Source organism: Anolis sagrei, chromosome 1 (assembly GCF_037176765.1).
Source record: "Anolis sagrei isolate rAnoSag1 chromosome 1, rAnoSag1.mat, whole genome shotgun sequence".
Lineage (NCBI taxonomy): Eukaryota > Metazoa > Chordata > Lepidosauria > Squamata > Dactyloidae > Anolis > Anolis sagrei.
This window is the reverse complement of record NC_090021.1, coordinates 287,238,418-287,264,285: the sequence shown is the minus strand read 5'-3', so window position 1 is coordinate 287,264,285 and position 25,868 is coordinate 287,238,418. Positions and strand designations below refer to the sequence as shown.

Sequence of the window (25,868 nt, the reverse complement as noted above, 5' to 3'; positions counted from 1 at the left end):
CTTGAGAAGGAAAAAAACACCAAAACTGACACAAAGCAGGTTCACCTGTAAATGTAGTCTCCAAAGCCACTCATCAGGAGCTGTTTCTGCAGCCCTGGTAAACAACCATCACTATCTGTTCCTCCTCATCAATATTGTATACAGAGGGCTTTATCACACAAGGCAATACATCAAAATGGGAACAGGATAGTCACATATATGATTAAGCTTTGTCACCTGGCATCAAACTTTTTCTGACGTTCTCCTGGAAGCAGACTATTTGGAAAAAGTTTCTTTTCATTAAAGTAAAATCCTGTGAATGATCTCTTTTCCTGGTAGTGTTTTGCTACCATTTGCTGTGTGATAATTCAATTCTGTTTTAATGTTGATTCTGTATGGACAACAAGCAGGCTTAAGTGATTTACAACCTCATCACATTGTATTCTTGCCAGGATGCTGCCAGGACAGAACCGAACAGAGCCAATCACATGACGCAGAGCTACTTGCGGTATCCTGGCAGCATCCTAGGATACTGCCCAAAGAACACGGGAGGCTTCCTGTGTTCTCATTACCAACAAAAGGGCTAGCATGGAGGTAAGCTTGGCAGAGATGCTTCCCCCCATGGGATAGGAAAAGTGGTGATGCGGACTCTGTGGGACATGGGGCGACAGTTTCTCCTGCTGCCCCATAGAATCGCCACACTGCCCGGTGGATCCCCCGCTGTCACCCATGTTAGGTACTTCCATGTGATGAGATCCTTAAGTGCCCTTTGCTGACCAGTGCTCAGGAGAGAAGGGATGGACATTTCCATTTGATTTCCTTCAACTTTTTAATTTCTCTATAGAAATATCATTGGCAAATGGCACGACCCCCCCCCCCCACACACACACACACACATGCACACACCCCAAACTGAGGCTTATCCAGCCAAGAAGGCAAGATTTGCTCACTACCCATCCTGTTTCGTTTTGCAACTGAGTATCTTGGTTCCAGAGTACCAAACGCACATATCTATGCACTGGAAATATAAATAATTCAAACATGCATCACAGAAGAGAGTAATCTAGATTGCATACTGCTTTTGGAAAAAAGTATAAATTTAGCAGGAGTGGAGCCTGGTGTAAGAAAACCCATAATTCAAATTATTAGTGAGGAACATCAAGCAGTCATTCCAGTTTGCTATTCCATTGGAAGTGCCTATTTTCCACAGCATTACCAAAGTGTGACATATGCCACTATATATAAATATTCTTTCAACAGCAACATGGCCCGTAAATATTACTTTTCTATTAATTAGGAATTCATTTTAATATTAAGAGTTGTACTCACAAGCTCCGTAATGTGAATTCAACATCCAGTTCTTCGTGTCTCTAGAAGGAACAAAGAAGAAGCAAACAAGGAAATGTCTCTGTGAAATTTCTTGTGTCTTTTCATATAAGCCTTAACCACTTAATATTTTGGCACTTCATCCATCTCTCATCTCACATTATACAAAATGGGCATTATGGAACCATGGGATTATGTTTGCCTGATGGTTTCAGATCAGGCCTGCACAACCTGGTACTTATAAAGGGTCAAGATTTTCCCACAAAATCTTCAATGGGTCTTCAGAAGCCACACCCCTTCCCCGCCCCCATGCTATTCCAGCCTCAAGAGACAAACCTGGCTCAGCTGAATACCGAGAGCAAGCCTTTCTCCTTCCCAGCCCCAAGGAACTGGAAAATTGCTATTTCTATTAGATATTTGATGTTTTGTCTTATGTCTGTTATAACAGGCTGTCTTTTTAATTTAATTTTAGTTGTTAAGTCATAATTCATGTTTATATGTTGGGTTGTTTAAATTTTGTTAGTATGGTTGTATTGCTGTTGTATTTGGGCATTGAATGTTTGCCTTTTATGTTTGGAATCTGCCCTGAGTCCCTCCAGGGAGATAGAGCAGAATATAAATAAAGATTATTATTATTACTGTCAAAAATACAATTTTCAAAAATAAAAAGCAAAAACTCTATGTTTTAACCTAATTATAGTCAGATATTGAAAAGTGTGTCATTTTTAAAAGACAAAAGTTGTTGACTGCTAATATTCGAAGCAGAATCAGCAGATACACAAGGAAAGTTCAGCTGCGGTAATCCCTCCTCTCCAGTTTCTATTTGACAAAATTAATAAAATAATATCTTCTGCTCATTATTATGCCAGCAATGGTACTACACACGCTGACTTTTCTTTAAAATTAAATTCAGGTAAGGATTCAAATACAAATATACACAGTAGAATTTAATAAAAGAAGATACACTATCTAGGTATGTATTTATAATAACATATAATTCCCTGCATAACTTCACTACTCACTTCTGGATTGAGTTTGAAGTTCACACGACTAGTTTGTCCAGTTTGAAGTTTAGCAACATCAAAGAGAACTGTGTAAAGGTGATCATCCTTGGTGAACATATCTTCATCGTAGACGCTCAGGTTCAGTATATTCTAATAACAGAAATAATGTGACAATTATTATTGTTTTAAAGGTTAATCTTGCTTTCATTAGTGGTCAATGCTATTTTTGTTTATGTAGGACAGAGTTTCTCAAACTGTACTTCTCCAGGTGCTTTGGACTTCAGCTTTCACAATTCCTAACAGTTGGTAAACTGGCTGGGAATTACAGAAGCTAAAGTCCAAAATGGGTCCCTGGAAACCTGGGTTTACACAAGAGTTTGCTAACAGTTCTGCAAGAGATTCCATAATTTTTAACCTGGAGATGTAATAATTTCAATACAGGATTTCTCTGAGCCCTAGAAATTATTTCAAGGATTCCACCAGAGTTAAAAAAAAATTCATGTCAGAAGCGACTCAAGAAACTGCAAGTCGCTTCAAGAATTGTCTGTCTTCAGGGACATTGCCCAGGGCGTGACTGGATGTTTTTACCATCCTATGCGAGGCTTCTCACATGGGAAGCTGAAGATGACATACAGAGCTCACCCTTCTCCTGGATCTGAACTGCCAACCTTCAGGCACAACATTGAGAAAGGCTGCTGTATGAGATTCCAACAAATATTTCTGGAGCAACAAATATGTTATTTATGATTTATTATTTTATAAGTGAAAATTGAAAAAAAATATGGCTGTCTATACCATCTGCCAGACATAGGTTGCATGTTATTTCTTTCATATCCCCAATTTTCCCACAGCAGCTAGTCTGCATTCCATACCCCTGAAGCATGAACAGTCATAACTGAGTTAAGCTTGAAGTGGAGGAGGAAGGTTCTTATAAATTGTCCCCACACCCCTAAATGTGTTTGTCTTCATCCAGCTGCACATTCTGAGTTTCCTCCAAACCTGTTGAATGTTGATGGTCTCATTTCTTTTATTTATCAGGAGAGTTAGTTTGCTATGGTTGCATTGGATTCTTTTGCTTTTACTCTTATTATCAATAGGTTCTTTCATTTTATTCATGATCCTGCCTTTCTTCCAAATGCAGCTTATAACAAATAGCATGTGATTTGTGTTCATGATAACAAAAGATATTTGTGGTCTCACCTTTACCCGACTGTCAATCCTGTAGGAGAATGGTTGATTCCAGACTGGATCTTTTGAGTTGGGAACTGTTACGGTCCTGACTGTTTCACTTGAAGCAGTTGGCAGCCACAGAGAAACATAGCAATCAGTTTCAGAAACTGTCAATAAAATAATTAATTAATAAGATATATTAGGAGTCATGTAATACTTAGGCAATATTTAGGCAACTGGAACGTTCCCATGCAGGCACATGGATGGTTTTGTGTTTGTTGTATATGCAACAAGTCAGTGCCAGTGGCAAGTCTGGCCAAAAGAAAACGGGGGGGGGGGGGGATTTCAGTTCTTCACCAAGTCCAGTAAATGGTGTAAGAGTTGAGAGAAATTTTATTTCTACCAAATGTAGTTCAACCCACAATACAACAGGCATGATCTTCCGATCTCTGTAATTAGAGTAACTCTAGGGGAGAAGTCTAAGGAAAAGGGGAATGTCTCAGCTGATGCAATAAACATTTCAAACTATAAGCATGACAATTACTCCAGCTTTCAAATAGTCCTATCAACAATACTATTTTGATTTCCAGCCTGGATTCTAAAGGCAGGGTACTTTGGAAAAGCAGATTTGTGAGTGTGTCTGAATCAGTAGCAAGGGAGAAGGAGCCCAATAATTCTCTGAGTTGGTAGAGATTACTTTCAAGAGTTTATCTTGATGCCCAGATGCAGAACCCATTCACTAGTGTTAGAAACACAGTACCCCAACAAATAAAAATGCTATTTTTTAAACATAGCAAAACACCTATGTGGGAACCTCTAGATCAGTGGTTCTCAATCTATGGGTTCCCAGGTGTTTTGGCCTACAACTCCCAGAAATCCCAGCCAGTTTACCAGCTGTTTGGATTTCTGAGAGTTGAAGGCCAAAACATCCGGAGACCCACAGGTTGAGAACCATTGCTCTAGGTCCTCCAGCACAGCACCATTGTCAACTTCCACTAGATACTGATCATAGAATTGTGCTAGAGGACCTACACATACCTAGAGAAGTGCTCTCTCTAGGAACCTCTGGGTCCTCCTGTAAAGCAACTTTCAGCTGATATCTTAGAGATAACACATTAATCAAATTGACAAACAATCAAATCCTCAAAGTGAAACCTGAAATTATAGAGAGCTAATTGCAGTTCAAGAAAATCAGACCTACATACATAATCTCACTTTTGCCATCCACAACACCAGAGGATTGCCGGTTAATTGCAAAGGAAAGCTATTTGGCAGACATACAATTGCCTTCCAGTATCTCACGCTCACTCTCTGACCAGCTGAGGAAACTATCTGTCTGCTGAAATATAGGCTTGTCCTGATTGAACTAATCCACATATAACAGATATTGGGCATATAGGCAACTGCCAAAAATTGGAGGAGGGCACAATCCAGAAAACCTTGGAAGGCCATCCCATTGCCTCCATCCAACGTCACAATTTCTCCACCCAAGGGAGGCTTTAATAGCATCAGGTTAACTTTCTGGGTTTGGCAAGGGTGATGTTTTGGCTTAAAACAGGACTGGGGAATTATAATTTTTTTTACAAAAAGTAGTAATTGTAGATAAAAGTAGTGTAATACAAATTTGGATAATGACATTCCACTTACATTTTCACTTAATATAATGTATCTTATTTACTTAGCATTACTTAGCGTCATAATTCCACCTTTATCAACCACCTGTGTCCAACAGTTTTTCACTTCTCTTGATTGCTTTCCTTATCCCCTCATATTAGATTGCTGAGCAAACCCAGAAAGTTCTGGAATGAGCATTCCGGATTGATAATCAGATTATCACAAGCAACTCATGTATGCACAAGAGATATGCCTCAGCAGAAAGACTGCTTCTCTCTTCTACCTCTGTGGAATAAGGAGAACCCCCAAAACCCCTTTATATGGCTACCATTGCTTCTACTTTTTATGTGTGTGTGATTAACAGTTGAATACTGTCCTTTTATGGAAATTTCTATTGAAGGGTGATATACTGAAGAAGAGCTATAATAAATTATCCATAAATAACACAAAGCTTCATGCCTCACCATCGTGACTACTCCTGGGATGATTTAGTAACACAGCAAGTAAGGTGACTAATTACCATAAAACATGGTATTTTGCCACCTTTGCCACCATTGAGTACACAGCTAAAAGCCATTTAAAATGAAGCAAAATCCCACCTTTGCACCTACTTCGCAGCTCTCAGAATCCTTCCCATTGCCTAGAGATAATGGGAATTGTGGTTCAATAACTTCTGGAGGTCCACAAGTGCAAGCATCATTTTTTCTTTTATAGAAAGTTGAAACTGTCAATTTGTGCCATTTCTTTACGTCTGCCCTGTTTTTATAAGTCAGATTTTCTTAATACACCAGGTGTTTCCTAGTGTATTGCTCTTTACCTCTTTATCAGTACTTAAAGGTGTGACTTCCTCATGATTAGGAGCAAAGATATGTTGTGCAGAATTGATTTTGGGCACGTTGGAATGACTTATCAGTTAATCACAACATAACAACGTATCCCAGCAGTAATGAATACTTCCCACTGTCTTCCAAACTGAGTTTCATTGGAAGTCCGAGACCACAATATCCACTCTTTTCTCCCAAGTGTCAAAGGGCAACTAAATGCAACTACCCAGCTCCCTAGATTCCTTCAGCCATTAAACAACTATGGAGTCACATGCTGTTACTCAGATGCATCCTCACACTAGGGAGAGCAGAAGAAAAGTACTTTGAAAGTAAACTGGAAGAGAATTATGTTCCACAAATGTCATGTAGGATCATGACCAATGCTTGCAAAGCTAACTACATACTTCAATTCAAAACTGGAAATCACAAAAAGAAGTGAGGATTGCATGGGAGAAAGGATATGGCTTTGAAAATTAGAATAGAAAGAAATGCACCCATAACAAGAATTTCAGAAATATTTCAAAGATTTGTGGAGGAGAATATTTAATCCTTGACCTAAGAAGTTGAATAGCAAGACAGTATTCAGGAATCCTGATCCTCAGCATTTGCAAGCTGACTAATACAATTGTTCCATGGGTGGAGGAATATACCAGCTTAAAATACGATCAGTATTGTTTCCCACACAACATGACCCAGTATCACACAGAGAGAAGAGGTAATCCCTGGGAAACATCTGTTCCTTTGTTAGCAAACTCACTCTGGACCAACAAAATGTGCAGCATTTCTCCAGTGCAATCAAAGACGTTTCATAGCAAGACAGTGTTTGTGTGTCTACAGATAAATTATTTCCAAGTATGAACAATGTGAAATCTGAAATATCTCTCAAAACTACATTCTGTACAAAACAACAGAATCCTAGAAAAACCCAGAAAGAAAGGAAAATGGCTCACCTCCTAAGTATAGGTTAAAATTCACCTGGCTCTCTCTCTCTTTCTCTCTCTCTGTGTATGTGTGTGTGTATATATATATATCTCCAAAATTTATAAATTTCTTCATAAACATGGAATCAACTCTGGAAAAAGATGCAGAGGACCTCAAGATGACACTGATAACCAAGGAGCCAAAATCCCTTGCTTGGAAAGACATACATTTTTTTTCTGTCTGGCTTTGAATTCCTGTGTATTCAACTATGTTGATGGAGTTGTATTAGGGTCGCATTCTCTTTTTTCTGATATGTATCTTTAACAATTAAATGGCAAGCAGGTACAATATAAGCTTTTCTCAAGAACCTAAGATTTCAAAATGCTGGATGCTACTTCAAACAAAACTGGTTTATCTATACCTACACTGGAATTTTATACAAGTGAAACATCTAATAAGAACATGGAAACAATCTGAATTAGATCAAATTTGGCATTCTGCTTCTTCCAATTTTAACCCAGATGCCTATCTGAGGAATCTGCAACAAACAGAATCTAACAGCAATAGTAGTACTGAAGAAATTGACAGCTACTTGCTAGTCATTACTATGCTGTCTGCTTAATTACTTTTTAAAATGTATCTGCCACAAATGCATACTGTGAGATTAAATTAAAATAGTTTAATTATTTGCTATGTGAGAAAGAACTTCCTGTTTATCCTGTCTTGAATTCCCCTGCCATTCAACTTGATTGATGATACATTCCAGTATTATGAACATATGCATATGTAACTCCAAATACTCCTGTTTAAGTTGATCTCGTGCACAAGTCTCCCAGTAGTTTTCAATCCCATTGACCATGGTATCCTTCTAGAATTGGGTTGGAAATTGGAGGCACTGTATCATAGTGGTTCTGGCCATACCTCTCAGGCAGGTTCCAGATGGTGGTGCTTCAGGATGTCTGCTCCTCAAACAAGAAGCTATTATGTGGCACCTCACAAGATGCCATTCTTCCCCAATGCCTTTTAACATCTACAAGAAATTACTGGGATAGACCATCTGGAGACATGGGGTGGGGTGCTATCAGTATGGTGATGACACCCAAATATATATCACCATGCCTTCAAAAACAACCTTAGTTAATAAAGATAGTGTGTCTCCTCTGATAAATGCCTGGAGGAAGTAATGGACTGGATGAAGAAAACAAATTCAAACTGAATCTAGACAAAACAGAGGTACTTGCAATTAAGAGTCCTAGCCTGGGAATGAAAGAGTGTCAATCAGTTCTGGATAGAGTAATGCTCCCCCTGAAATATTAAGCTCTTGTCCTTTACCATTCAACTTAGAAATGGTTCCCTTTTAGATAGGTACAGTACTTGCATTGACCAGTAGATAAACTGACCCAGGTTTTTGGGTGGGGGGGTCAAGGTTTTAACTAAAATTTTGGACATATACATGAGTATATATATTATGTCTATTTGACATTACATTTTATATGAAAATTGAGTTCTTACATTAAACAGCAGCCATGCAACTGGGAATTCTATCACATGCCCAAGCTGACATAGTAGACAGTAATGTAATACTTTCTTTAAAAAAACAACTCCAAATCAAACTATATACACGTTGTGTAAAGATGGAATGGAAATTCCACTATGTAAAGCAAGTATAAACCTTGTGATCTTGTAGTATCTTTGTCTAGCTCAAAAATTCTTCTATTTATTATTTATTTACTTGCAATATTCATATACCGCTTTTCTCACCCCGGGAGGGACTCAAAGCGGAAATAGGGGCAAAATTCAATGCCTTACAAACGTACACCAAATTACAATCAACACCATAATAAAGTATAAAATCAATGGGACAGTTCATCATAAGATACAATATAAAGACATTTAAAACATGAAATATAAGAATTAAAACCCCTAATAAAAACATTAAAATCACATGATTCAAGTACATAGACAGGGCCATTCCAAATGTCGATTGCACATATTCCGTATTCGCCTCTTGTATTGAGTTACTTGACTAATCAAAGATTTGGTTCCATAACCATATCTTTGTTCTCTTTCTAAAGGCCAGGAGGGAGGGTGCTGATCTAATCTCACTGGGGAGAGAGTTCCAGAGCCAAGGAGCCACCACTGAGAAGGCCCAGTCTCTCGTCTCCACCAGCTGCACTTGAGAAGCAGATGGGACCGAGAGCAGAGCCTCCCCAATGATCTTGCCTTCTTGATGATTCATAGAGGGAGATACACTTGGACAGGTATGCTGAGCCAGAACCATTTAGGACTTTATAGGCTAAAGCCAGCACTTTGAATTGTGCTCAAATTCTAAGGTCTTTCCCCAGTATCTGACTTTTGGGGAGCAGAGAATAATCTCTGACAACATTGCAAGAGACACACACGCCATGCCTGGGTTATTCTTATGATCTCTCACAGACTCTAATTCTCATGAACAAACAACAGTAGAATTAACCTCAACCCAGCACATACAACTATTGAGAAAGTGATGCTGATAGCTCAATGGGACCATGGGAAAAGAAATAGAAAAAATAACCAGTCCTCAATTTGCAGCAACTGAAGTAAGCTGAGGGCAAAGAGAGGTTGTGGGAGGGAGGGAAACTAGGGCATTTAAAAAGCAGTGGAAAGGGTAGAAGAGCAGAGGATTAGTCAAGACTGTTCTTCCCAAATCGAGAAAGTTAGAAGGTATGCAGCAATGCTGATGAAGTCAGAGACAATTCTGATGCACACAAGGGACCGAAATTGTAAAAGAATCCCCCCCCATCCTACTTCCCCATTGATGGAATACTGTATTTGGATTCACTTCCTCTCCACAAGTGAAGTTCAAATGGAGATTCAGGGGACATATACGAGAATATGAGAGGGATTATCGGAGAAACTAGTAGAATTGTCAGGATTGTTTAGTACATGAACAACTGGTGACCGAAATAGAGGAACCTAACTCTTTCCTGAAAATCCTTTGGACCATAAATTAAGATTGCTGGAGAGTATGGTGCACTATCAGAGCAGGAAAGATTATCACAGACAAAGCAAAGAGGTAGAGAAAGACTACCACTTTTCAAAGCATCTCATTCCCAGTATCAGATAAAGACAGAAACTCTAGAAATTTCTTAGCACTTGCAGTGGGAAGAGAATAAAAAGATGGATGCTGAACAAAATTAAAAAGGGATTAGTGCGAGACAAGAGGAGGAAGAGAAAAGGCAGCAACATGAACCCACCCAGGAAATTATCCCTGAGGAAATGCAACCCTTATCAGAAATTAGAATTTCCTCATCTTTATGAAAATGGCAATCAAAACATTACATTCATTATGTAGTCTGCTATTACAATCTCATTCTTTCTCCTGTAAGTTTTAGCCTCCATCACCTATCCTTTTAAAACAACACATGGCGGAAAGTCAACAGTTAGTGTACAAACATTTATGCAAGCGGATGTGTTTTATCACATGTTGCATTAGTACAGTAGTTAGCACATTCAGCTATTTCTCAAGCACTCACACAGCTATCACTTATTTGTGATCAGGTGGATGGGGACCTAACAACAACTACACAATGAGTGAGCTCGATGCCTTGGCATCCATTGTGCATCTGATACACAAGTGTGGGATTCAGCATGACTGCACTGTTGTAAATTGATGTTATGAGTCTTGCCCATTGCATGCTTCCCAACACTACCATCAGCAGCCAAATATGCAGAGTAAGGGGACACATGATATGATTCACAGCACAGGAAGTGTGCTCAGCTAATGATGAGACAGCAAAATAGAAGAGACACCATGCAGTACTGGGCACAGTAATAAGTGCCTACATCAAGACAGAAAATTGTTTTCTTTTTTTCTTTGCAGTTCCCATCACTTTTAATCAGCAGAGCGAATAGGAATGGATATAGCAGCTATAATCCAAATACATCTCATAAGCCCCCTTTCTATATACTTCAAAAAATCCTTTATATAGAACTGTGGAATATCTAGTTACACCAAAGATACTCACGTGTGTCTGCCTTCTGGATGTTTCTGGCTCTTAATACTTTTACTGTGAGCAGCCTGAAAGGAGTTTCCTCAGTCTGATGGCACAACAACACATAAACAAACATATGTTAATGACATATAAATGAACACATATATTTGACAGAATATAATATAACTGTCATGCCTTTAGGACTGGTACCCACAGTTTCATCTGTCTGTATCCAACAAGATATGCCCTTTCTATTAATTTTCTAGGTCCAGGTGATTCTATAGTACCCTTCCACCAGAAGGTACTACAGAGTACCACTGGAAGACCAAGAAAATTCATAGAGAGAATACCCCTGTAAGTATTTTCTAGATCTTCCAGGGTGACTCTACAGCAACATCTGCCAGATGTCATTTCAATAGGATTCTCTATTATCCATAGTTTCTTGTTTCCACGGAAAGTTCAGGAACCATCAGTGTAGTCCAGTGGTTCTCAACCTGTGGATCCCCAGGTGTTTTGGCCTACAACTCCCAGCAATCCCAGCAGGTTTACCAGCTGTAAGGATTTCTGAAAGTTGAAGGCCAAAATATCTGGGGACCCACAGATTGAGAATCACTGGTTAGTGGTTCAGGAACTTTTCACGGAAACTACAGGAACAATTGCTAGGGGAATTGCACTGGACTTCCATGTTACAAAATATGTAAGAATGGTATGGAATGAGGCAAGGAAAGCTTTTATTTGCCAATTTGTCTCTCAGGGCCTATCCAGACAGGCCCTAAAACGTGCACCCTCCCGCTTCTTCAAGCCCCACAGAAAAGCAAGTGCATTTGGCATAAAGCAGGAAAATTCTGCTTTGTGGCAAGATTTTTTGTTAGTGGGAAAGAAACGGTCTTCTTGAAAAACCTGCATCTTTCCTGCTGTGGGCAGAGTCTAGAGTCTAGACCAGGGGTCCTCAAACTAAGGTCCGGGGGCCAGATGCAGCCCTCCAAGGTCATTTATCCAGCCCTCGCTCATGGTCAACCGAAGTCTGAAATGACTTGAAAGCACATAACAACAACAACAATCCTATCTCATCAGCCAAAAGCAGGCCCACATTTCCCATTAAAATACTAATAAGTTTATATTTGTTAGCACTGTTCCTCATTTTAACTAATGTATTGTTTTAAGTGTTTTTTCCCACTACAAATAAGATATGTGCAGTGTACATAGGAATTCATTCATGGTTTTTTTTTTTCCAAATTATAATCCGGCCCTCCAACAGTTTGAGGGACTGTGACCTGGCCCTCTGTTTAAAAAGTTTGTGGACCCCTGGTCTAGACTGACCCCTCAGAAGTCCTGGGATTTCTGAGGGGGCTGTCTGCACAGTCATCTCGCATTTTCCAGAGTGAGTCAGCCCAGAAAATGCAAGAGGGCTCTAACTCCTTCCCTAATCCCCCCCCCCCAACCCTTTAAAAAATAAAAGAACTTACCTTCCCACCATTACTGTGGTGCCAGAGCTCTCCTGGTGAGAAGGAATGATGTGCCAGGAGAAAGGGGAGGAATCACGCCTCCTCCCCCCCCCCCCTTCTGCTGGTGTGTCATTCCTAAGTACCAGGAGAGGGCCAGCAACAGGGAAATGCTTGCCCCATAAGTTATTTTATTTTTAAAGGGGTTTAAAGGGGGGGTTGGGGGAGGGGGTTAGGGCTTTGGGTGTTCTCCCGGAAGGTCCCAGGAGTGCATCCGGACACCCAGCACCAAAAGTGCAGGCTTTTGGGCCAGTGTGGAGACAGAAGGCTGCCCTGACCCAGGTTTCTTAAACCCGGGTCAACACAAACTTCTTCCCTGTCTGGAGCCACTCTCAGTGATGTTCTAAACAGCAATAAAATATCTGGGTATATTGCATGTATTAGAAAGGTGATAAGGAATTTGAAGTATCGAGGCATTTCCTAACAGAAAATAATATTTCAGCTATCATATTCATTTAAACTGAGACCATATGAGTTTTCACCTGTATACTAATGCTACTAGACCACTTTGGGAAAGAAGAAAACTGCCATGGAATAGTTAAGTCATAATTACTCTAAGCCTTTCTGTCGTTTTTGTTTTAAAAGTAAGTAATGAGGAGCAACTGAACATCACATCTTTACTCACAAAACTGGGTTCAACTATGGCCAGAGAGTCACAAATGCAAAAAGGAAAAGGATTAGTCACCACTGAGAAGTGGTTGAAGAACACCTGTATGCTAAAAGGTGGGTTGGGCTTCAATTATCTCTTTTAAAAGGTGAACAGTGCTGTCAAAATGCCAAACATCTGAATGTTACAGAATTAATTACAAAGGAAACTTTAGTATCAGTCATCTTGTTGTTTTGGTGCAATGGGCTGAACTTTTAATTCAATGAACCTACCACACAAGATCAATGTTGCAAAGTCAGTAGCTTTACAAATCAGTGTGGTGATCTGTTGTGAAAATATATCACTCAAATAGTTTGAAAACCAGGAGGAGTCAGGATGAACTTTTAAATCTTTGACACAGTGCAAAAATCTAAACATCTGATTATGCTGCTCACATAATGAGATTGAAAAAAGGATATACTATCATTCTGTCAACAGAATGTTACCACTAGTTAGTACCCGCAAATATTTGCCACCAATCTAGGCCCCTTCTACAGTGCCATAAAATCCAGATAATAAAAGGAGATAATCCACATTATCTGCTTTGAACTGGATTATATGAATCTACCATTGTAGATAATCCAATTCAAATCAGATAATCTGGATTTTATATGGCAATGTAGAAGGGGCCTTAGAAAATGTGACTGAAAGCTTAATTGCTGAAAGTAACTTTGGGAGCTAATTCTAGCTGAAAAGCAGAATATGAATAAACAATAGAGATAAGGCTAAAAAGATTACTAATTTGGGTTCTTCGTGACATCTGTTGCAATACAGATGTGTTTATACAGAAGTATCAGCATGAACATTGAATATGATCCAGCAAATTTTGTATTTTGGACCTTTCTGGTCCAAAAATAAAAGAATGTGTGTTTCATTTATATCGCTCAATCTTGTGTATCGGTATTCTGTCTTCAAATTGCATATCGATTTCTTGTGACTCCAGGGATTTCACAGGGTTTTCCTAGGTAAAAACTACTCAGAGGTATAGGCCCTTCTAAATTTCCATGTAATCCAGATTATCAATTCAAACAATCCACATTATCTGCTTTGAACTGTATTATATCCACATTATCTGCTTTGAACTCCGGTGCCATATAATTCACTTCAAAGCAGATAATCTGGATTTTATATGACATGTAGAAGGGATCATAGCACAGAGTTCCTGGTGTTCTTTGGTAGGCGGCTTTCCAAGTTCTAAACAGGTCTGACCTTGGGTTGCTGTGAGTTTTCTGGGCTGTATGGCCATGTTCCAGAAGCATTCTCTCTTGATGTTTCAGCCACATCTATGGCAGGCATCCTCAGAGGTTGTGAGGTCACAACCTCTGAGGATGCCTCCCATAGATGTGGCTGAAACATCAAGAGAGAATGCTTCTGGAACATGGCCATTCAGCCCAGAAAACTCATAGCAACCCAGTGATTCTGGCCATGAAAGCTTTCAAAAGGTCTGACCTTGCTTATTTAGTGAAGAACTACATCCCTACAGTCAAACATTCCTGCCAAAACAGAGTCTACATGTCTCTGTTCTGGCAGCAAGTCTTGGATTTAGGTACCCATGTTAATGGGCCTCAGTTTCTGCCAGAAAGCAAATCTGGCTTTGTTTTACATGGCCTGTGGCTCTTAAAAATTAGGGGTACTTGTTTTAGCATTTTATAATCTGTTTGTCTGATTTTAGAATTATTTATGAAGAGAAGTTTAAACTGCTTTTTAAACTGGCTTTGCATTATTTGATATTTAAAGATTTTTTTAATTTGATTGTACATCCTGGTAGATCAAGAGGTGACAAATAAATGTCTTGAATAAATGTAGCTCATATATGAATTAAGACTTCGTATGAAATGTCAGACATAAACTAAGCCATTGGAGAAACAAAATAGAAGGAAATGTGTAAGTAATACATTCACTATTACAGACAGTGATGTTGAATAACCTGTATGTATTTAAATATAAATTATATAGGATTCCCAATGAAGTTCCAACAAAATAGAAGGTGTGCAGATGTATACCTGGTGGCCTAGAAATTGTTTCATTTAATTCAGAGTTGGTCTTTGGAATGCTGCATACCATTTACTTAGAATTAAAAAGAATCAATATAGTTCCACCAAGCCTGAAACAGATATACACTGTTGTTCAGAAGTCCTTTAGAGCAAGAGGGGTACTACTTTTTAATTCCATAGTCAACCTATCATACTTTTCATTGCAGAATTTATTTATTTATTTATTTATTTATTTATTATTTAGAGCTTTTATAACCCAGTCTTCTTGACCTCTGAGGAGGGACTCAGGCCAGCTAACAACAGAGAATCAATATACAAATAAACTAAAGCATAATAACATCATAGTACATTAATACATTAAAACACATTAAAATACAAATCAAGAATTACATAAAGCCAATTCGTCAAGGTAAATCACAAATTCACCACCATCCACCTTGTGGTCAACAGTTATTGATTCGATCATCAATCTGAGAATGCTAAGTTCCAGAGCCAAGATTTTACCATCTTTCTGAAAGTCAGGAGGGAGGGGGCAGAGTTGGGAGAGTGTTCCACAGCCAAGGGGCCACCACCGAGAAGGCCCTGTCTCTCGTCCCCACCAGACGCGATTGCGAAGGTGGTGGGACCGAGAGCAGGGCCCCTCAACAATAAAGGAAACAATAAAGAAATTACTGTTTTTTACTTGAGAAAAAACTCAGAACTCAGGAAAAAATACTTCCCTAAACAGATGCACAGTAGGCTCTTAGTATCCATTACAATTTGATTCCAGCCCCCCTGCCCGAAGAATACCAAAGTCTGTGGATGTTCAAGTACCAGTATACAATGGCATAGTAAAATGGTGCTCCTTATATAAACTAGCAAAAAAAATATTTCTTTTAAAAAAATATTTTTAAGCCATTTTCATGTCAGAAGCGATTTAGAAACTGCAAGTCGCTTCTGGTGTGAGAGAATTGACCGTCTGTAAGTATGTTGCCCAGGGGATACCCAAATGTTTTACCATCCTGTGGGAGTCTTCTCTCATGACCCCGCATGAGAAGCTGGAGCTGACAGATGGGAGCTCATCCCACTCCCTGGATGGTTGAATGTATGGAAAGAAAATTTGTGACCAATAGCATAGGTTAGCACATATATCTTCCCCATTTCATTGAAGAAGGTACTTGATGCCTATAAAAAGGCAGTGGAGAGGCAGGACCAACAGGGAACAGGACAGAAATTGGGACAACCCTAGTTAGTAGTTTCTTATGGAATTATTGACTTATCACAGCCTCTGGGAAGAAGCAGGAGTCTTCTTTCCCTGTTCCCAGTGAGCAGATTTTTAATTTTTCTATTCATACTTGCAAGAGACCCATTATTCCAGTTCTAACAATATTTTCTATGCAGGAAAGAGAATATTATATTGCACAGAGAAAAAGCTGTTTTCTGCATAGAAAATCCTCACCTCTGCTCCAAATAGCCCCATATGAATGTTATGCTGAATAAGTCCTGAACTATGAAGAGCCTCATCAGTCCAGGAGTCTTCTTCTCATAGTTTCTGAACACCCAAAAAATACAATTTTGAATATTTTTCAAAAACTTATTTTTGTTCAGTACTTACAGACTGTAATCTCTTGTTTAAAGCAGAACTACCTCATAATGTGGTACTTTAATTTATATATCAAGAAGAAAGTGGCATTTTTAGGGTCAAATTTTGATCCTTCCAAAATTTCTGTGCCTCTAAATAGGATTGTGACAGATAGAAATTCAGCAGATGGGGACCAGAGGTCCTCTCAGATGCTTGGCTGTCATTTATATTTACAATGCAACTACAAAAGAATGAAATGAAATCTGATGTACATCACAGAAACATGTCCCTAGATCTGAACAGGATATATTCTGATTTGTAAAGGATTGTAACCTTAAATCATCATCATCATCATCATCTTTATTTATATCCCGCCACCATCTCCCCCAACAAGGACTCGGGGCGGCTTACATGAGGCCAAGTCCAAACAGCAAATTATAATACAGTAAAATACAATAAAATAAAACTGAAAGGCAAGCAACAACACGGTAAAATACAAAAAACATGATTAATACAATAAGCAATGAAAACAAAACATAAGAATTACAATAACAGTGAGAAGGCCGCATGTACAATAAAATGATTTAAAAACTTAGGGTGAAAGGAGCAGATTATTTGCAAGGGAGAGTTCTTAGGGAAACAGAGTAGAAAACGGGCCTTCGTACAAGGGGGAGGTGTACTCCAAGGATATAAAGCGTTGAGGGGAGCAGTAGCATAAGGTTGTATGGCTACTCTCCAAAAGCGCAACAGCAGAGCCAGGTCTTGAGATTCTTTTTAAAACTTTCTAAGTTATGGGCTTTCCTAATCTCTCCTGGCAATGAGAGAGAGTCGGGGGGCCACAGAGGAGAAGGTTCTCTCCCTTGTACCCACAAGACAAGCCTATGATATTGGCAGGGGTGAAAGGAGGGCCTCCTCTGAAGATCGAAGAGCTCGGGCTGGTTCATGGAGAGAGATATGGTCACGAATATAGGCAGGTCCCAACCGTTTAGGGATTTGTAGATGAGAACCTGTACCTTGAATTGGGACCAGAAAATGAATGGCAGCCAATGAAGTTCCTTAAAGGCCAATGGTTCACTGAGCTATCCTTACTCATAGTGAGTTACTGTACTATACCCAGTCAGGGCCCTTCCAGACAGGACCCAAAATGCAGGCCTGTCGGACTTTTACCTGAGGCAACCAAACAACGCCTCCATTAAAAGAGGATTAATTCAGTACAAAGCATTAATTCAGTACCTGCTTTGTCCCAAATTAATTTGATGCCCCATTAGATCCAGGCCTTCTTGAAAGGCCCAAGTCTAATGGGGTATGGCCCTGTGGTGACTGACTACTGGGTAGTCTCACCCCAACCCCTTACTTTCCCCAGTTTGCATGGGTGTCTTTAGTATGATGTCAACAAAGGCAATGGCCAAGCATCTCCTTGGAGGTAAACCCCATCCCTTTTTCTCTGTGCCATGGAGCACAGGAAAAGGCTCCATGTGGCAATGGCTCATGAGAACAGTGACCTGGTTTGAATTAGAACTGGTCAAACCCCAAAGTATGGAGCTGGAGCATTCCCCAACTTCTGCTAACATGGCATTAAACCAGATTAACCAGCTTTATCCTGCACTACAGACTAAAAGTATCTGAATATGGAGCAATATCTGACCTGATTCAGTGTTTCTACCCCATGTAGACAAGTCCTTAATCTTACTCTGAACCATTAAGGTTCACCTCAAGTACCTTTGGCAGCATCAGTTAATTAGAAGCCATGCTACATTGGGAATTCAGCTAATTGTAAACCAAAAAAGGAACATTTCCAAGTTCTGGTCATAAAATCAGAGTTGGAAGAGACCACATGGACTAGCTAGTCCAACCCCCTGCCATGCAGGAAAAGCACATTCAAATTACCCCTGACAGATGGCCATCCAGCCTCTGTTTAAAAGCAAACTGGACCAAACTGAATGAAGCCCACCAGCTTCCTATGACAGCTTTGTATATTTAGCACAATAAATATGCAATCTCATGAGATACACTCTTTGTCTGAGAATTCATAGACTAGAGTAAGAAAACGGATTTAATCTCGAAGTATATCTTGCATTTTACATTTATCCTATATACTCATGTATAAGTCTAGAATTTTTAGTCAAAAATTCATCCCAGAAAAATTGGGTTGACTTCTCCATGGGTCAATATGAATACTATACCTTATCTCTTATTTTTAAAAAGGAACCACCCCTTTCTCTGAGTAGTGTGACAAAAAACATAGGTATGAGAGTTGACATATATAAGCTGATGGCAGGTTTGGCAGCCAAAATTATGGATTTTGATATGCCCCGTGGTTAAGTCAAGAGTCATTCTGCTGAGAAGTGAAAGTACCAAGGCCTACCCAGGAGGTCAGCCCTCCACCGTATTCCTGCCCAGGCATTCGAATAAGCCAGAAGTGATACCATGATGTAGAGAGAGAGTACAGGTGGTCGGTACTTCTTTTAGGTTCTCCTGGGATGGATGAAACTCTTGTATATAGGCAGTCCCCTACACACAAGATAGGTTCTGCAGGCTTGTTCTTAAGCTGAATTTATATGAAAGTCATAATAGGCACATTTTTAAGTGTAACTCCAGATAGATAGATAGATAGATAGATAGATAGATAGATAGCGAGCTTTGACTAGCATAGGGGTTAGCACCCCTATGCAGGCATGTAGCCGGGGGAGGGGGGCTTGAAAGGCTTCAGCCCCCTCCCCCCCCCCCCCGAAATTCTCATGGTGGTTCGCGAAAAGGCCTTACTGGTGCATTATTTAAACTGCTATGTTTATTCATATCATGATCTGATCACTATACTCAATATATCCCATATGCATGGGGGTATTGGGGTAATGATACAAAAGGTTTGCTAGGGTAGACCCTCTTTCACTCAGACTCAGCCCCCCCCCCCCCCGAATCAAAATCCTGGCTACGAGCCTGTGAGGGAGCTTCAGTTGAGACACCTTTTCCCCATGATAACTCTTCATGTAGTGAATTTCCCTTCCTAGGAATAGACTTCTCTCACTTCCTGTTGTCTTATCCCTGTTCTTAACTATGCATCATTTCTAAGACAGATGTATTTGGTAAGATTTCTAGATTATAAATATAACACATGATTGTACTTCTGCTATAATACACACACATAAAGTCACAAAATAGATTATACAGAAAGTTTATTTTTTTTTACAATGAAGTATCTATTTTATTTGTTTATCACGTCTTTATTGCTTTTCAACTCCCAAACTTTCTGACTGGCTGCTAAAACTGCCTGGTCTGAAAAAGTTGCAGAGGAGGCTTTTCTTTATAGTACCCTCCCCTGAAGTTTAATTGAGTTATCGGAAGCTAGGAAAAACTATTGTACAGTGAAAGACAAGACAGGATATCTACCCACCTAATCACATGGGGGAACCCCCTCCTAGTGCCGTTTTGCCAGTGAAACAGCAGGCGCAGCGGGCAACTCTCTCGCCCCACACACCAGTCCGGCATAGCAACGTTTTCCCCATCGCATTGGAGAGATGACACCCAAAAAGGGTAGAAGCGTGATGGCTCCATTAGAGCCAGCACAACACAGGAAAGCCTCTGTGTTTGGGGAGAAGAATCCAACTACACTTCCACCCCAGTTGAAGACAGAGCCTCCACTGGAAGCCACACAATGTGTGTGATGACTGGTGTGGGGGCTTCGTCCCCAAAGAAGGTTCAAAGTGCGCTAGGATGTTTATTTTAGTAAGTGTGATGAGGTCCCTATGCACATTTCAAGCACCAACTTAATACATTGAACACAAGAACACGGGTGGAGCAGGCATGTAGCCGGGGGGGGGGGGGGGCTCAGGGGGCTTCAGCCCCCCCCCCCCTGAAATTTTCATGGTGGTTCGTGAAAAGGCCTTAATGGTGCATTATTTAAACTGTTATGTTTATTCATATCATGATCTGATCACCATACTCAATATATCCCATATGCATGGGGGTATTGGGGTAACGATACAAAAGGTTTGCTAGGCTAGCCCCTCTTTCACTCAGACTCAGCCCCCCCCCGAAACTCAGCCCCCCCCCAAACCCCCCCTGAAAAAAAATTCAGCCCCCCCCCCCCCCCGAATCCTGGCTACGGGCCTGGGGTGTAGCTATGGGAAGACCATTGTTCTGGCTCCATAAGAATTCTGCCTCTCACTGGAAATTTTCCTTCTAGCATTGCAGAAAGTGAACCTTTAAAATTGTTCATTTATGTGAAGTTTGGCTTTATTGCCTTTGCATTCCCTTGGTAACTCTGCTGCCCCCTTTCTTTGGATGCCTAAACAGTCAACTGAAATTTTAAGTTACTGCAAGTTTATAAACAAATTCAGGAGCAGGGGAAACATTTTGTTTAGGAGGACAGAGTATTTATTTAGAATGTAGTACTCTTCTTTTACCACTCCCATTGCTAAATCCTAAGTCACCCTTGAGATTCTCAGTGACATTTCCCATCCCTTTGTACATTTTAAAAGCTAGCTATTGCCTAATGCCTATAATTTTGAATAAGAATAGCCAAAGGTATGGCAACAAAATTTCCATGAACAGTACTAGTCTGTATTGTACATACCTGCCTTCCCCTTTCTGCGTTGTTGGAATGTCCCTAAAAAGGAAAAAGAAATCATATATTTTAAGTCACCATTTGATGCTGTTAGAAGTACCACTTCTACAAACACATAAATATTCCCAAACTTTGTTAGCTGAATGAGTGGATTTCTATCTAGCTGTCAGGCTTGATGTACCACAAGAATAAAAACCAAATACACAATGCCTTTTTTAAAGTCAGACAAAGCACAATGCCTCTAGATGAATTTTTTATTGTCACTATGTCCCGACATATTCATTTGAAGCACCCACCCCAGGCTTCTCACCCAGCTTTTCAAAAAATAACTTTGTGTTGTTTTATTTTGTTGTACTTACCCCAGGTGAGCTCACATTTGTTCCCATGGCGGTACCTACTACATATAATCCAGTTGCTCGATGTGGTACACAATGGATACAGTTTCCGACTGACAGTGCCTTTGGCTGAAGCAGAAAGGCAGGTGTTTAAAAAAAATGACTCATTACTCCACCCACTTTGAATTCCAAAGAATATAAAGAGTCCCTCCTTCTTTTCCTCAGTCTGATTAACCTAAACACCTAAACACCTGAGTTAATTGAAGCCAAGATACTTATCTTACTGTAGATGTGACATAAGGGATTAGTTTATTGTGACTGTATAGCCTGGCCGATCTCCTCATATGTGTTAACAGCACAAGCTAGTTCTGTAATTTCAATGGTTAGAGGCTGAGAGCGAGGGTAGGTATCAAGCAGCCCCAGGTGGTGTTGAAATGTCATTCCTAAATACTTTATCACTGGCTAAGGCTGCTGGGAGTTGTTGTCCAACAACATTTGGAAGGTTGCACAATGGCCAACCCTAGCCAAAGAAGAGGGTAAGAGCTGGGAGTTGGTTGAAGACAAAGCATGTTGGGATGGAGGATCTGTCTAAAGCAGTGGTTCTCAACCTGTGGGTCCCCAGATGTTTTGGCCTTCAACTCTCAGAAATCCTAACAGCTGGTTATTTATTTCATATCAAAAGCATTGCATAAATTAGTATAAAACTGATAAAAATAGAAGACATGCAGCCGGCTAGATATCTTTTGACCAAAAACGGGCAACAGCAAAGGCATTGTCTGTAGCCTCCAACAATTCCTCCTCTGTACCTGAGGCAGAGCACAGTGGACAAGCATACAGATGTGGAGTTGTCTGTTCTGCTCCACAGTCACACAAGGTTTGGGATTCTTTTAGGTAGTGCCATTTTGCCAGGATGTCTTTTGATCTGCCCACTCCACTTCTGAGTCTGTTTAGGGACTTCCAAGTTGCCCATTCTTGGTTTGCCCCTGGAGGAAGACCCTCGCGGGGGGCCATCCACTTGGGATTTCCTGGTTTAGCTGCCCGGAGGGATACCCTTGCTGTTTCTGGGGGGATGCCAAGAGGAGTGGTAGTTCTCATAAAGTTTTTCCTTGATTTGAGTCTACTGGGGGGAGGCTGGTAGCCATGTAGTGGGTGGCTTTCACCGTTCAACCTTATTTCTCTCACATTTAGCAGCAACTTCTCGTCGCACATCGGGGGGGGGGGGGCAGTGGCAGCTAGCTTGTAGAGTTTATCAACAGGTGTAGGTTTTTAAACATTTGAAAACAGCTGGTAAACTGGCTGGAATTTCGGGGAGTTGTAGACCAACACACCTGGGGACCCAAAGGTTGAGAACCATTGGTCTAGTATCTAGACAAATCCACTGCCAGATCTGCGGAGGTGCTGCCAACTATGGGAAATCTATTTTTCTCTCAAATGAAACAAATAAAGATGATATTTTTCTCTATTTATTTAATAGTACAAATAAGCTCCCGACTTTTAGATAACTATAATATACCCAATTCAGCTAAAGAATTAAGACTTTGGGCTCCACTGATTTCATTCAACAGGCATTTCCTTGGGGTTTTAGAAGTGTATACTTTGTCTGAATTGTGCCTAGGTTTTGGTCTCCTACTGCTTCATCAAACTAGGGAATGAATCCACTTTACATCCAGTTGCTGCCTCCTACAGAATTCTGGGGTTTGTAGTTTAGGGAGGAGCCTTTAACAACCTCACTAAACTACCAACCCCAGAATTCTGCAGGAGGCAGAAACTGGATTTAAAATGGATTAATTCTCTAGTGCGATGAGGTCACTAGTCACACTTACATTACACTGTCCTGCAGTTCCAGGAAGGAATTGAGGTCGAGTGAATTAAAATTTTAGTCATTTTAGTCTGCTATCATGAAACAAGAAAGCCTAGAAGCTAAAATTTACAGCACCCAGAAGTACATTTGCACTGTTAAAGCCTGTGTGCCAGTCGCTCCCATTCCTACAGCCATGAGATCTGGCTAGGATGACACATGCTTTAGTTACATCCTGCTTTGTAATGAGCTCTACCTCAGGCTGCCTTCAAGAGTGCTCAGATAGTCCAAAGATGCTACCATTCTTCAAGAGTGCTTCAGCTAGTCCAAAGATGCTACCATTCTACTCACAAGTTCTAATTATAGGGACTATACAAATTCTTTCTTATAGCAACTCCACTAACAGGCTGTTTCCAGGTACAAGTCGAAATGTTAGTTGTGACCTATAAAGCTGCATAGGTCTGGATCCAGGGCATTTGAAGGATCACATTCTCTCATATGAGTCTGCCTCTGTCTAGAGATCTCTGACCCACCATTTCCACTGATACACCTGTACACAGGAGATGAATTCCTTCCTTAGAGAATCTAGACTGACAACCTCCATGGTGTCCTTTCTTTTGCTTTTGACAGACCTTTGGGGACAAATTCATTTGGGCAAAGGGTTTTATGCACTCTATCTCCTCTCCTGTTTATCTCTCATTTCCCCCCCCCCCCCTCGATCTCTCTCTCTTTCTAGTATATTCTAATGTCCATGAGTCAGTGTCTTTCCTATAAAGCTAAGTAGTGTCTTCCAGTTCAGTTGCCCCCAATCCTTGCTATTCCCTTGTTTACTGGGAGCAGCTACTGCAAGCGACAGGAAACTGCATCTTTCTCAATCAGGAAGCAGCAACTTTTCACTCCTTTCTATGACCAATTTCTTTTGTAACAATCAGAAGCAAATAACTTGTTTCAATTCCCTCTCACACTAGAGATCATTCTCGGGCAATGGGGTTACAAGGTCTGTCAGCTGCTTTCAGATAAACAGATGAACAGACTCCTGTCACTCACAACAGCTGCTGCCCAGCATGTGAGGACAGGAGGACTTTCAAGTATTTCCTAAAGTGCTAAATACATAGGAATCATGAAAATGAACCAGCCACAATGTGTAACTCTAGTTTACAGATTTGTAATTGCCTTACCACATAATCAGACAGGCTGCTTTCTCTGTCACATGCCACTTGCTCTCCTCTTTCCTGACGGAGCCCATTACGTGACGCAAGCATACTTCTGGCCAAGCTCCATTGAGAAAGGAGAGAGCAAGCAGCATATGGCACCACCATGACAACATGGGAGGCTTCTTGTATTGACTTCAGGATAATGGGGGGAAGCCAGGCAGCAATACTTCCCCCATATTATGGGGTCCTGGGTGAGTCACATGATGTAGAGCATGGAGCAACAGTTTCTCCATGCACTCTGCTGGGACCCCATGGATTTTCCACAATGCATGGTGAATCCATGGACGTTTGTGATGAGGTTGTTGATAAAAACCAGCTGTTTCAGTTGCCTGTGTTTTAATGGTGTGGGTTTTTATTTGTAGCTGTGGACTGGGAGGAAAGTATGGAAAAAAAGATTCAGCCCCTCTGTGAAAAGAAGACACTGTGACTAGATAGATAGTGCTCTGGAACTAATTTCAAACACAACATTTGAATGAAGTTACAATAACTAGGATCTCAATAGCAGTCACATTAAATGACACATTATATCATCATAATAGCTATCACCAGGCATGTAGCCGGGGGGGGGGGGCTCGGAGGGCTTCAGCCCCCCCCCCCGAAATTCTCATGGTGGTCTGCGAGAAGGCCTTACTGGTACATTATTTAAACTGTTATGTTTATTCATATCATGATCTGATCACCATGCTCAATATATCCCATATGTATTGTCGAAGGCTTTCATGGCTGGAATCACTAGGTTCTTGTGGGTTTTTTCGGGCTATAGAGCCATGTTCTAGAGGCATTTCTCCTGACGTTTCGCCTGCATCTGCGAACCCCACCTCCTCCAAGATGAACTGAACCACCTCAACTGGGCTCTCCAGGCCAATGGATACTCCACCTCAGACATCAGAAGAGCTGCAAGACCAAGAACAAGCCATGAGAGTAAAGATGAAGATCCACCCAGAGGAAAAGTGTTCCTGCCATACATAAAGGGAACCACTGACCGCATAGGGAAGCTGATGAGGAAACACAACATACGAACAATCTACAAACCCACCAAGAAAATCCAACAAATGCTACGTTCAGCAAAGGACAAGAGGGATCCTCTCACCTCTGCAGGCGTCTACTGTATACCATGCAGCTGTGGACAAGTCTACATAGGGACCACCAAACGCAGCGCCCAGACACGCATCAAGGAACATGAAAGGCACTGTAGACTACTTCAACCAGAGAAGTCAGCCATAGCAGAGCACCTGATGAACCAGCCTGGACACAGCATATTATTTGAGAACACAGAAATGCTGGACCACACCAACAACCACCATGTCAGACTACACAGAGAAACCATTGAAATCTACAAGCATGTGGACAATTTCAACAGAAAGGAAGAGACCATGAAAATGAACAAAATCTGGCTACCAGTATTAAAAAACTCTAAAATTACAACAGCAAAACAACAGAGA

General features: G+C 40.6%; 1 protein-coding gene across 1 annotated transcript in view; it reads right to left on the bottom strand.

Annotated features, from left to right (window-relative positions):
- LOC132766526 (cytosolic phospholipase A2 epsilon-like) overlaps window positions 1-21,534 on the bottom strand; it is a 51,913-nt gene extending 30,379 nt beyond the window's left edge. Inside the window, exons 1-6 of the mRNA XM_060760876.2 lie at window positions 21,439-21,534; window positions 21,089-21,121; window positions 10,846-10,918; window positions 3,510-3,646; window positions 2,328-2,459; window positions 1,309-1,349 (exon numbers count right to left, since the gene is read on the bottom strand). Of these exons, the coding sequence (XP_060616859.2) occupies window positions 1,309-1,349; window positions 2,328-2,459; window positions 3,510-3,646; window positions 10,846-10,918; window positions 21,089-21,121; window positions 21,439-21,465 (443 nt within the window). The 5' untranslated portion in view covers window positions 21,466-21,534. The remainder of the gene's footprint in view (window positions 1-1,308; window positions 1,350-2,327; window positions 2,460-3,509; window positions 3,647-10,845; window positions 10,919-21,088; window positions 21,122-21,438) is intronic.
- Window positions 21,535-25,868: the final 4,334 nt, after the last annotated feature.